Source organism: Marmota marmota, unplaced genomic scaffold (genome assembly GCF_001458135.2).
Source record: "Marmota marmota marmota unplaced genomic scaffold, marMar, whole genome shotgun sequence".
Classification (NCBI taxonomy): domain Eukaryota; kingdom Metazoa; phylum Chordata; class Mammalia; order Rodentia; family Sciuridae; genus Marmota; species Marmota marmota.
Window position 1 is genome coordinate 40,146,729 of NW_026000005.1, and position 12,785 is coordinate 40,159,513.

The 12,785-nt window shown below is 39.2% G+C and overlaps 1 protein-coding gene across 3 annotated transcripts; it reads right to left on the reverse strand.

The window, feature by feature from the left end:
• Positions 1-6,613: 6,613 nt before the first annotated feature.
• Positions 6,614-11,966, reverse strand: Scg2 (secretogranin II). 3 transcript variants are annotated; one of them, XM_048808611.1, is made up of 3 exons: positions 11,809-11,966; positions 7,943-8,909; positions 6,614-7,822 (listed from the first exon to the last, which is right to left on the reverse strand). In XM_048808611.1, exons 2-3 carry the CDS (start codon positions 8,893-8,895, stop codon positions 7,036-7,038), a joined length of 1,740 nt encoding a protein of 579 aa, XP_048664568.1. In that variant the 5' UTR covers positions 8,896-8,909; positions 11,809-11,966; the 3' UTR covers positions 6,614-7,035. The 3 variants fall into 3 exon arrangements, with proteins under 3 accessions (XP_048664568.1, XP_015336563.1, XP_048664567.1); XM_015481077.2 differs by having other exon boundaries at positions 6,614-8,909; XM_048808610.1 differs by lacking the exon at positions 11,809-11,966 and adding an exon at positions 11,663-11,799 and having other exon boundaries at positions 6,614-8,909.
• Positions 11,967-12,785: the final 819 nt, after the last annotated feature.

The following is a 12,785-nucleotide window of genomic DNA, read 5'->3' on the forward strand; positions in this document are numbered from 1 at the left end:
CCCGACCCCCACCCCTGCCATGAAGTTCAGAAGTCACACCAATGACAATAATTTAATAGGCTTAAAAAGAGTCTGATAAAATAGCAAACTTCAAAGTATCAGCAATGCATTTTTATGTGAAAATGTCCTGGATGTAGAAAACAAGGGATAGAGACATATGCAAATGATATGGAATTTAGCTAGACATGCATATGTGGTTTTGGTCCTCCAGAAAAAAAAAAAATTGCCAAGGGCTGCAATAATAAACCACCTAGAGGTAGATAGTGTCTGAACACTTGAAGGCAAATCATCATCTTTGTTGCAGATCAAAAGGTATAAAGTAGGGCTGGGGTTGTGGCTCAGTGGTAGAGCACTTGCCTAGCACGTGTGAGGCACTAGGTTTGAGTCTCAGCACCGCATATAAATAAATGAATAAAATAAAGGTCCATCCACATCTTAAAAAAAAAAAAAAGACATAAAGTAGCCAGGAAGATTCCCCTGGCTTTTTAGTCCTTGGTTCTTTGAAGTTCCCTGATGAAAAGCCCAGGGGTCTTCCTGGCCTTCCACCTGTCAGGAATAATAGTCTCAGATTAAGCTGCATTAGCCATAGTAGCTATGCATTCACTGCCATTGCTTCTATCCACATGTGACTAATCCCATAGCATTATTATAATAGTGATTTTTTTTCGATGGGTCAAAATAACTATAATTCTCACTTATATCGCTAAAAAAATACCAAAATGACTGTACTTTTGTAATGTTAGAAAGCTGTATCATCTGAGAGGATTGCTAATCATGGCCTGGGCCCTTCTGATAATGCATAAGTTAAATTGAAAACATACCTGGACCCAGCTTTCTCAAGTTGAGAGCTCCTGATTGTCCCCTTCCTGCTAAATTACTGGGGTGCATGAGAGCAGAGCTGCTGCCACGTCTCTTTTGCACCAATGTGGAGGACTTGATAAGAAAGGATGTTGAAACCTAGATCAAAATTTCATTTCATAATAAAAAATAAAAAGAGCTGGGAATATGAGAACGTAGGTTCAATCCCTGGTACCAAAAAAAAAAGGAAGAAGAAGAAGAATTTTATTTTCCCCATAAATTTTATTCTTTGAAAACTCAAGTAAGCCTTACCATATTTATATTGGTATAACAAAAATATTACTTGATATAATAAAATGTTCATAATAAAAATTGGTATAATAAAATTATATACATACCTGTTTTCTTTATCCTATTAACAAAAATTTACTTTCTTTTGCTATTCTACATCCAAAGTCATCTCCATTCCACTCTTCCTACATTTTCTCCTTTTGCCATCCCCCATCTCCTGGTTCACAATTCATTCATTTACTCACTAACTATTTTGTTTGTTACTGATCTAGATAGCTAGAGAATCAACAATGATTAAAACAAAACAAAAACTTCCCTCTAGAATATCATATGGAATTATGGAGGAGTGGACAGTTCATAAGATCAGAGTGCTGTTAGCTGTATAAATGCAAAAGAAAAACACTGAGTAAAGAAAGGGAATACAAAACAAATGTTTGAGTTAAAGTTTTAGGAAGTTTTAGGAAAAATGACACCAAAAAAGTCAAATCTGAATAAACACTTGAAGGAGGTAAGGGATCAAATCATGCAGTTCTTTGAGGAAATAGCATTTCTGAAAGAGGAACAGGAAATGCAAGAGTCTGGAGGAGGAATAAGCATGGCATTTTGAAGCACAAGGAGGAGACCATTGTAGAAGAGAAGGATAGAGCAGTGGGGAAAGTGCCTGGAATTTAATTCAGAGCTGGATCGTGTAAGTCATTGCAGATCAGCACAATAAAGTTGGTCCTTGGGCTACATGTCATCTTGTCTAGGTCACCATTGGATCATAATGGTGGCTACCTTGAAAATGTGGTGAAAAGACAGATCTGACATGGTTGAGAGAAGATCACAGTTTATAGAACGCTTGTAACAATGGATGGTGTGAGAAAATGTGGATTTATTTTGAGTTTGGAACAAGATTTACTGCCAGTAATAAATGGATTATAAGACAAAAAGCAGAGTCACTGATGAAAGTAATAAGTGACAAACATTTGCTTTAAGCTGAGTGGCTGGGGTAGAAAAGTCTGTGAGAGGAGCCAGAATTTTGTCAAGAGTGGAAATCAAGAATTAAACTGGTCTGGGGATATAGCTCAGTTGATAGAGTGCTTGCCTTGCATGCACAAGGCTCTGGCTTCAATCCCCAGCACCACCAAAAAAAAAAAATCTTCTATAGATGTTACATTTGAGATATCTATTAGTCACCCGGGTGCCAATGTCATCTAGAGAGTTGAATTTTTAAGTGTGGCATTCACAGAAACATGAGCTAGACATACAGATTTGGCAGTTATCAAACAGTTGTTGGTAGTGAAAGCTAGGACGATTGATGGGATCATCCAAGGGTTACAAGGTCTGAACTCTGGTCTCCAATACTGGAGATCAAGAAGACGCAGAGGAGACTGAGAAAGAGTAGCCAGTGAGATAGAGAGAGGCGGCATGATCAGTGGCCTGAACCAAGCAAAGGAGGTGTTTAAAAGTTAAAAGATGATGTCATTGTCAAAGACTACTAAGTCATAGAAGGTGAGGACTGGAATCTGATATCAGATTTTATAATTTTATAATTAAAACTGAAAAGATCTAATTCTATGGAAGGGGAGAATCTGGATGAGGACACACCACTCTTTAATGGGATTTTTCTGCAACGGGAAGAGGAGGCCTGGGGTGGCAGGTATAGGGGAAAGGGATCCGGAGAGAACTTTTATTTGCTTTGCTGGTTGGTTTTGCAGCCAAGAGAAAGAAGCCCCTTTGTAGGCTGATAGGAATGACTGAGTAAAGAAGAAAAAGTGGACAATTGCCGAAACAAGTTTCTTGAGTAAGGAGGAAGTCAGGATCCAGTGCACAAGTGAGGGGTTAATAAAGACAGAACCACAGATCAGTCAACCAAAAATCAAAAACAGGAAAGTAGACCACATTGTCACAGATGCAGGTGGTGGGCCCAAGTGAAGGTGAGGATCTGTAGTCCTTCTTGGGATGCTCCTTTTTTTTTTTTTCCCTCAGTGAAAGCGAAAGCCAGATAATTATCTGGGAGCATTGATTGTGGAAATTTTCAGAGTGAAAACTATGGTACTATTGGCTAAGGAATGGGAGATGACTAAATTAAGGACCTCTGACAACTACAGAGGAGCAGCATTACGGGCCACTGGAAGGTCATGAACAGATATCTGCCAAGGCAGTTATGTGTCTTGCTCCTGCTAACTTCAATGGTAAGAGAGGAGGGATAAATAAGTACAAATTGAACTTAACTAAAGTTGTTCAGCAAAAAACATTACAATAAAACATGAGACAGAAGAGAGGTAAGAATGTTTGCAAGGGAGTGATGTTGATGACTAACCTGGAAATGTATACTGAACAAGGTGGATGGCCAAGAGTAAAGGAGATGAGCAGGACTCAAAAGGCGGTCAATGGATTCCATTTTTTTTGGTGGTTGGAAGGATTATTGGAACTGAGTTGGTAGAGGAAGAGCACTGAAAAAATATAAGCTGAGTGTTAGAAAGAAATGCTCAGAATTGAGATTGAAGATGGGTTGCAGTTCTTAACAAGAAAGAATGACATGAACATACAGAGAGAAAATAGAGAATGAAGCCTGGGGAACTGGAAAGATTGTCTTCGTGGATATGGAAATCAACAAGCGTTTAGACAAACAGTGCTACAAAGTGTGACAGAGGGCAGGAGCAGCTGTCTTCCATGAATGAGGGGAAGTGACCTGGGAGGTAGATCAAGACAGCCACGAGGGACAGTGAGAGCTGCCATGAAATTCATATGTGAATATTTTTATGGAAGAGAGAAGGAAAACGTACTGGAATTAGCAAAAAGAAAGGAAGAGAATCTGTAAGGGAATCTGCCACCTTTGCGGAAAGGAAGAAATTGAAAAGCATTGTCACAGAAATTGATGGTGCAGAGTATTTTGCTTATGTAATCTTGAGTATTAATTGGCATAAAGAGAAACTTCATTGAATATGTGGAGGAGTACAAGCTGGGGCTCAGGAAGGTGCTGTGCAAAGTTTAGAGAAGTTTGAGTACAGCAGATGAAGAGTGACTTGGAAGTCTTGTTACAAAGAGCATGTTCAGATGGGTTCTAACTGTCCCCACAAGCCACAAGCATGTAGGGGAGGGAAGGTTTGGCAGGTGAGGGTCTTGCAGGGAGTCTACAGAATGCCAGGCTCCCATATGATTCCCACTGATGCAGAGATGGACTTCTGAAAAGGCGTGGGGCAGTTTTAGTGTACAGTTTCTCTCTCTTCCTGGTGGTAACCTGCAGGGGCTCTCTGCTTGGAAGGCTTGAGCTACCTTTGACTTCTGATGAAGGAGGTTTCTGACAGGGAGAGGAGCCAACGTGTTGCTTTCATATCAACTAATGTGTCATCCACATCCTTGAATAGAACTTTCCTTTCTTAGGGTAGGGAGCAACATACTGAAGTACTTACGAAAAATAAAAGCTTTGGATCAGGCATAAGTTAGTCTGATGAGTCAATAGCTGGGAACATTATGTTACTACAAAAAGGCAAAGATGCTTGCTGACTGATGTCTTAGAGTACCACTCCACCACCAATCACTGGGGAGGTCAGGCAGAACATATATATCCCAGATTAAAATATCTTCCAACTGCCAATCTTGGTGTCTAAATTTCTCCCTTAGAGAGTCATGGAACTGCAAGCCCAGCTAAGGCTTCAAGAGGGAAACTCCATGCAGCGGAGAGTAAGGGTCTGCATCCCCACCCATCTGTGTATAAATCCCAACCTGGAGATTTGTTAGCTGTGTCTGTTAGTTAACTTGCTCTTGTTGCCTGATTTCTCAATAAAGTATTTAAACATCATAGTGACAAAATTCTGTTGGGTGGAAATGCAGGTGCCTCATTCTTATTTTTGCTTTGGGCTGGGGTGGAAATATCACAGTAGACTTAGAATCCAGGGAAGAGCTTACTGCATGATACAGAAAATTAGAGAGTATACAGTGGTTGAGTGATGTATATGGAGGCTGAAAAAGTATGGTGTATAAATATGTTCCCTAGATTTTAAACTGCATATTGCCCCAGTTTTCTCCATTTGAAGGAGCTCCAGCTTGCTCTTGTTTAACCCCCATACATCTGACTCCATTCACCGCAAAGCATCAGGCCCAAGTGGAAGGGCACAGTTAGGAGGATAATGGTTGATTACAGGTTAAAGTCCCACTCCACCACTAACCGGGTGTACAACAGTGGCAGCTTATCTCACCCTTCTGAGTTTCCACAGATAAGAATAACCTTGATCTCCAAGGGCTCTGTAGAAAATTAACTGGTACCCCATGCAGAAGTGCTTTCTGCAGACAGGCATCCGCAGTGTCTGCTTCATAGCACTGCCTGTGGGGTAGTAATGGCCTATCTTGAAAGTATTAGAGAGCAAGGACACTCGTGAGAAACTCTGTAGGGATAATCACCTCCAAGGCCTCCTCCACCTACAGATTCCAAAATTCCATGAAATTGTCCGAAAATTGAATGGAAAATAGTCTGGGAAGAAAGTAGGAAAACCTACATTCAGTATTTTCCCCAAGGCATCCAGGCCCTCCCAAGGTTACCTTTTGTCAGCTCAGGGGTCCCCCCCATACATGCACGCGTGCACACACACACACACCCAAATGGGCTCTCCTTTGGAAGTACCCATGTGAAACCACATGAGCTATCACTATCCCACTTCCCGAGTCGCAACCCTCAGCTCAAAGGGCACCTCCCAGACAGGCAATGTGGTGAAATGATTAAAAACAAACATTGACAATTCTAAATGCTGGACGACTTGGGGAAAGATATTCAAATTTTCTGTTTTGTTTTCCCACACATAAAGGGAAAGTGGGGTGATGCTAGAAACAGACCCGACAGTGACGTAGAGTGTACTAAATGAGCTAAAGTCTGCAAAGTGTTTAGTATAATGCCTGCCATGCCATCAGGACATCATGTGTAATGACTATTTATTTGACACACACTGTGATGATTACGCACTACCTAGTCCACCAGGCAGCAGAGAGGTCACTCGGTCATTCCCCTGCAACTGTGCCCTGTCACTTGCCTAATGGTCAGTTTGGAGAGCCTCTGGCTACAGCCTTGTCTTCTGGGGACCAAAGCATCCTGGGAATAGGCAGGTTGCTTTCAACTTTGTAGACATTTGTGCTTGCCACATATTCTATTCTCTCACTCTTTTAAATTTGTTTGTTTTAAAGTGGTTATGGGTATGAAAGATTTAAATGTCTTTATTTTTATAAATCAAGGGTGAGAGACATAAATACTACACCAAAATGTTTATCCCATAAATGATATATGTGTGTAACACCGTGGGGAAGCATAAACAGTGGGCTGTTAGAAGATGCTGCTTCCTGCAGGCAGATAGCATGAACACATATCCATCCCATTATCTCTTACCTGGATTGCCAGGGACAGGAATAATTTTCTCTCTTGGGTCCATACAGCTTGCTCCACAGCCATCAGTTCTGGTTTTCCCGAATGAAGAGTCCAAAGGTGCCCAGAAATAACATTTATTAACCAACAATAAAACACACAATAGAAAAGGCCTTATAAGTAAAACTATATATTTATAATGCTTTATTGGTTTTGCTCCAGTACTCCACAAAACACTACAGACAGTAACAAAATAATTCAGTAAATCTTAAAAATTTTCAAGAGAATTATAGGACACTCTTTATCATATGTGAGCATCAACAATGCCACAGCCATTAGATACACTGTTAAACACTATCATAGATATCTTTCTTGAATAAAGGACATAATAATTTTTTTTTAATCCAGAGTCATAACATTTACACAGATCCATACACAAGAGAACAACTCAGAGCGAGTGAAGCAGACTCCCCAGTGACCTGGAATCATCTGCCTGTACATCATTTAAAGATAGTACAGTGTTAACAGGATAGAAGTCAACACACTAAAGAGAAATGCTGGGGTTCACTTGGGGTGAGAGGAGTGAAAATTGGGCAGTTGAGGAAAGCCGCCTACATATTTTCCATGGCTCGCTTTGCAACGTGCTCCCTCCCCTTTTCTGCCTTTTCTTGGTTGAGGTACTCCAGAACTTTCATTAGCAGGTCTTCATCCAAGTACTGTCTGTTCGGGGTGTCGTCATTCTTTGGGGACCCCACCGGGAATCTCTTGCTCACCGGGGACGGTTTCTCAGTCTCCTGAGAGTTGCCTTGGCTCAAATGCTCCTTGATTACCTGCTCCAGTTGGTCTTCTTCCTGTAGGTCATCTTCAGATGAGCCTGGACTGGGCACTCGCTTCACCTGGTTTGAATTCATGATCTCAGGGTACTTCACCAGCATCCGGGCCAAGTACTCTCCTAACTCTTGATCCTTGTCATTCGGGTTTTCGAAGGCCACTTGTCTGTTTTCAACATCAGGCATCCAGGCAGCTTTGGGAAGCTGGTTTGCTCTAGATCTTCCAGGACCGTAGGGGAGCCTCAGCAGAACCTTCTCTCTGTTATACTGATTGGGAAAATATGGAGGCTTTTGATTGGTTGCACTCTCCATCCCTAAAAGATTTAAAATGTCCTCAACGCTGAGTCCATCTGGTAAGGCCTCTGTCACGGCATGACCAGGTGTCTTGGGGTACCCACTCTTGGAGAGCATCTTATTTGGGAACAGGTCCGGATGGTCTAAGTCAGCCTCTGAGACGTCGTCTAGGTCAGCAGGAAGGTCGAGGTCCTGCTCAGGCTCCACTGACCCACTTGGCTTCTCCCCAGTTTTGAGCATGTCGATCAGGTCTTCAGGGGGTATCTGTAAATTCCTGGAGATTTCAATCAACTGATAAATAGACTGAGAATCGAGTGGTTTCTCAAAGAGCTTGGCTGCTCTTTCCCCATTTTGCCCATTCTGAGACCTCCCACCCCCTGCGGCACTCACTAACCTTTTCAAATAGGCGATTACTTTGGCAACATCGTCTGAGAGCTGGACTTTATTCTCTTTCTGGAGATCTTCATCCTGGAGCCCCTGCTGCCCCGAACGCTTCATTTCTTCATTGACTTGTTCATTTTTTTCCATGTTCTCTTTGCTGTCCCTCACCTCTTCCTGGGTGTGAGTCTCTATTTTCTCCTCCACTGGGTTCCAATCTTCTCCCCCGACCACATCTTCATAGGCGATGTTACTGGCCTTATAGATGTCATCTTCGTCGTCTGTGTACAGCTTTTGCTCCTCATCAGCCCTCTCCCTTTTCTGGTTGTTTGGTCCTGTCAGTTTCCCCAGCTCTTGGAAGACAGACTCCAGGGTAGCAAGACTTTGAGGTGTGTACTGTTCCTCTACTATTTCATTTGTGCGTTTGAAGGGGTTGTCCCTGGAATTCTCTTCATACATCAGAGGGAATCGCATGTGCTTGAGCTTCCTCTCTGGCCACTGTTGAGTTTCGTAATCATCCGTCACATCCCCTGGGAAGTTCTTTTCCGAATTCATGGCATAGGGCTTGTTTTCTTTCAGTACAGATTGAGGCTCACTTTCTGCCTGCCTCAGAGCTTCAAGGATTATCTTCATCCACTCATCTTCGCTCAGCGAATCCCTTGAGCTCTCCAGCAGGTGGCTTTCCTCACCATTTTCTTTTGGCTGAAGGGGAACAGAGACACCTTGGTAGGGATTATAGTCTGGGCTGCTTTCTTCTTTGTGAGCTTGCTGCCGGAGCTTTTCTATGTACTCCAAAGCCCTGATCATCTCGGGACTGGGAAACTTTTGGGCATTTTCCAATCTTGGGTCTGGTTCTTTCTGAAGAAGCTGGTTTCTCTGGAATGAAGCTGCCTCAACTCCAGAGATGAAGAAAATTAAATGGATAAGAGACAGGGCTGCTCCAAGCTGGTGGGTCTTAGCTTCTGCCATGTTTTAAAGATTTCCTTAAAGCATAGAAAACATGAATTAAGACAAATGAGACTGACTAGAAGACACTATAGCAAAACAAATAGACCACTGAGCAGAAAAAAAAAAAAAAGACGAGACAATTTCACATTGCACTGAAGATAGCTCTCTAAAGTCCACAAATTATCTTCCATGTGATTCTCCCAAACTAACTCCAGGAATCTTTAGCAAAATTGCCACTCATTTGCATCAAACTTGCATAGTTTCCTCAGTTAAAACAGTAACAAAAACACTGTCATGAGTTTTCTCAAATTGTTTCATTTCTAAAACTTATAGTTTGATTTTTAGTACATGTTGTTTTTTTAATAAAAGAGAAAAAACTCTCCAAGATAAATTGCAGTTATCTCATATAGCATTATAGTAAAACGATTGGCAAAATAATTTGTTATAAAACACACAGGTACACACACAATTTTATCATTAAGATTGTAACAAAAAAAACATGTGGTTTGTTTTATGAATTATTCATCAATTTTTGTTGTAGAAACACAACAGAAGCAGTTGTTATATATTGATACTATACAGTATATTAGTGTCAATTTGCTATATATATTGATGCTATTCAGTATATTAGTGTCAATTGTATGGAATTTCTGGATGGATATCATATGGATATTTTTCAGAAATAATTTTTCTTACTCTGACATCAAATCCATCTAGCAATTAATAACCTTCTTCAGGTCATAGCAAGTAGGCTCAACCAATATAGTTTCTTTCTGTGTCAGCAAAATCTCTGTGCTCCATATTTCTTCTAATAATTAAATTATGACTACTTGCAAAACACAATTATGGTTATATTTTTCATCAGCCCTCAAGAGTGTATAGTAAATAATAACAGATGTCACAGAGAGAACATAAGTTTACTTAACTAGTCTATTTCTAAACTTGTAAGTGCTCAGATTCAGTTTGTCTTATGTCTGTGTCTATTTTTGTGTGGACCTGTGAAATCTTAAAATGACTCATACTGTTAAAAAAAAGCTTAAAATAACTACTATGTAAATCCCAATTTAGATAAACACAGACAATGTGTTGAATTCTTCCTACTTAAAACTCTTCATTCATTTTTTTTTTCTCCAGCTCTTTAAAATTCTCATGAATTAGCAAGAGGATTAGTTTTTACATGTTTTATATTTGGCATTGCTAATGTTGAAAAGCTATTTCAACAGCAATTTAATTGTAAATAAAATTCATTTAAAATAAGTTCACAAATTTGTTCATGTCTTTACCGGATCATGGTTTTGTGATAGATAACATATACGTGCAAAATTTTCTGTTACATTTGAAATCAATTGTGGAAAGTACCATTGTTCACTAGATCATATCAGGAATTAATGTTTTCAGTTTTAGAGCTTAAAAATAGTATAATTATAGAAACTTTACACAGTTACATTACTTCTATTAAAATAATCCCTATTAACTCAATTACTTAGTTAACTGAAAGAAAAGCCTCTAAAGGTATTTCACATAATACATCCAAAATATTTGCCCTGAATAAGTGTGTACTATAATTTTATTCATAAAATTCTTAGGTTTAAGTACATTATACATATTATACATCCCTCTTCATATTATTTCAAGATTAATTTACTTTTGGTAATCATTTTCAATACTGGCTTTTTAAATAGTAATCTTAAAAACCTGATTGAAATTATTTTCTTGGAAACTATTTTCTTTAGTTATTCTTAATATATGGATTATGTGCTTGTCTTTAAAATTGGTTCTTTGGAAGTAGGTTTTGCTGTAAAGTTGGAGTGAAATACTCATTGCAGTTGTTTAAACCACAGCTAACAAGTACTACCCTTTGGTCATTTATCCCGATTCAGTTTGGATGACATAGTCACAGCCTTTCAGACTCAAAAGATTTCTTTCCCTGGTTGCAGCTCAACAGCTCTAATATATGATACAGGGTTTGAGTTAAAATTTAATTTTCTATCAAGGTCACTTGATAGCTATCATTAAAATATGTTAAGTTAAAACGTCATTTATACCAAAATCAGACAGGAACATCAACAATGGAGCAGTAACACATGTGGATATATCTAATTTGAGCAATTCAACTAGTTGAGATAAAAAAAAAAACTTGATCCAAATCAAAATCTTTAGTAAAGTATTGTACAATCTCTTTCAATCAAAGAACAATAATTCCAGTAATAATTTGTACAGTTATGAATGTTCTCAACATGTATTCAACATCATCATTTCTCTATAATTCATGGTCATATCTAACCTATACCCCAAGATACTATTTCACCCTAGAAAAAGGAAGAAGTCTGTTTTTATGATCATTCTAAGCTACTTCCCTAGGACTACAATTTAGAGATAATAATGGAAGCCCTTAATATTACCATTTCAGAATAATTAAATATAGTTAGTTAATTTAGAGCTCTTGTAAGGTAAGCATGGAAGGAAAGAATAGTTCTAAATTGGTTTTCTCTATGACTAATGTGTCTAACAGCCTTTGAATCGTTGATAACCTACTGTTACGAATATTAAGCACATAAATTATATCCCTGGGTTTGTATCTGGCTCTTAAGCAACCACACATTAAGGAAGGAAACAAAAATATCAGGTGTGGTCAACTTTACGTTAATATATGTATTGGCACTAAAATCCTTAACTTTTCACTCTTTTTACATAGGGTTATCTAATAGCATTTAAGTTAATAAATAGCCAACAGCGAGTAGGAGAAATCACAGACGCAATCATAGACATACACATATGGTATCCTTACATTGGCGGAAGAGCAGCAGGTTGCTCTTCAGTTTTCTATCGATTATAAGCTTGTCAAGCGTTCGTTTTTTTCTTCTCAGCTAGGAATTGAGGGGAAAACACGCAGTTCGCAACTTTCCAGTAAATCCAAGAGAAAAGCAGCCTTACCTCTGTCTTACAGGGCAGGGAAGGTCCACAGCATGTTCCTCCTGGTCCGCAGGCTGAGCTCCTCGGGCCGTTTCAGCACCCGGACAGCTCCTCGGCTTATAGGGAGCCGCCGCGCCTGACTCCGCACTGCACACTGACGTCACCGGCTCAGCCACAAACCCCAGCACAAGCGAGCTTTTTCAAAGGATCCCAGAGAAAATAATCACTTTATGTATTTTTTAAAGTGTTGCATGCTTACGCCACCTGTCTTTTTGTGGCAAAAACTGCAGTTTCCCTTTTTCTTTTATCAAAATCTTTGAGGCTTGAAATAAAATGCTTTGCACAAATTCCCTTAGAAATCTGTCAGATAGACATGACTAATTGCAAGATAATTTCGTCTGTGTTCTGATGTTCTAATACCTTGCTATAACGGTTTTTGTTGTCACTTTTGTTGGTTTTGCTGCCATTCTCACTGTTAGAAGAAAGTTTTGCAGATAAGGATTATTTTGTTTCATTGTCCACGAAGAAATTGCTTTATCATTTCCTGGTATTACCTACGATGAATGGAGGACATGTTATGAATATGAGAGGCTATATTTCATGTCATAACCACAGGCATCATTCTTCTAAATATCATGTTTATTTGAATAAAAAGGAGAGCTGCCTATTTTTATATGAGAATCTACTTTAAAAGCTTCAAAATGTTTTTTGAAATAGGTATTCACAAAATTTCAAGTATAGCAGCTGGTAATTCTATATGAATCTTTTGGTATCTTTTGCAATATCTGATCTCAGAAAGGGAAGCTCAGAAGTTAGCATTGATGAAAATACTTCGACCAGGAAAAAAAAAAAACAAATTATTTTCCTGTTGAAGAAAAATGTGACATATTTGTAATTGGAATTCTCTTGCAATCAAGAGAAATTTTTCTTCTTTTGTTGAATCAGATGAGTTGAATGCCTTCCATGAATGGGGCCAATCCAGGGAATAATATAGTAGT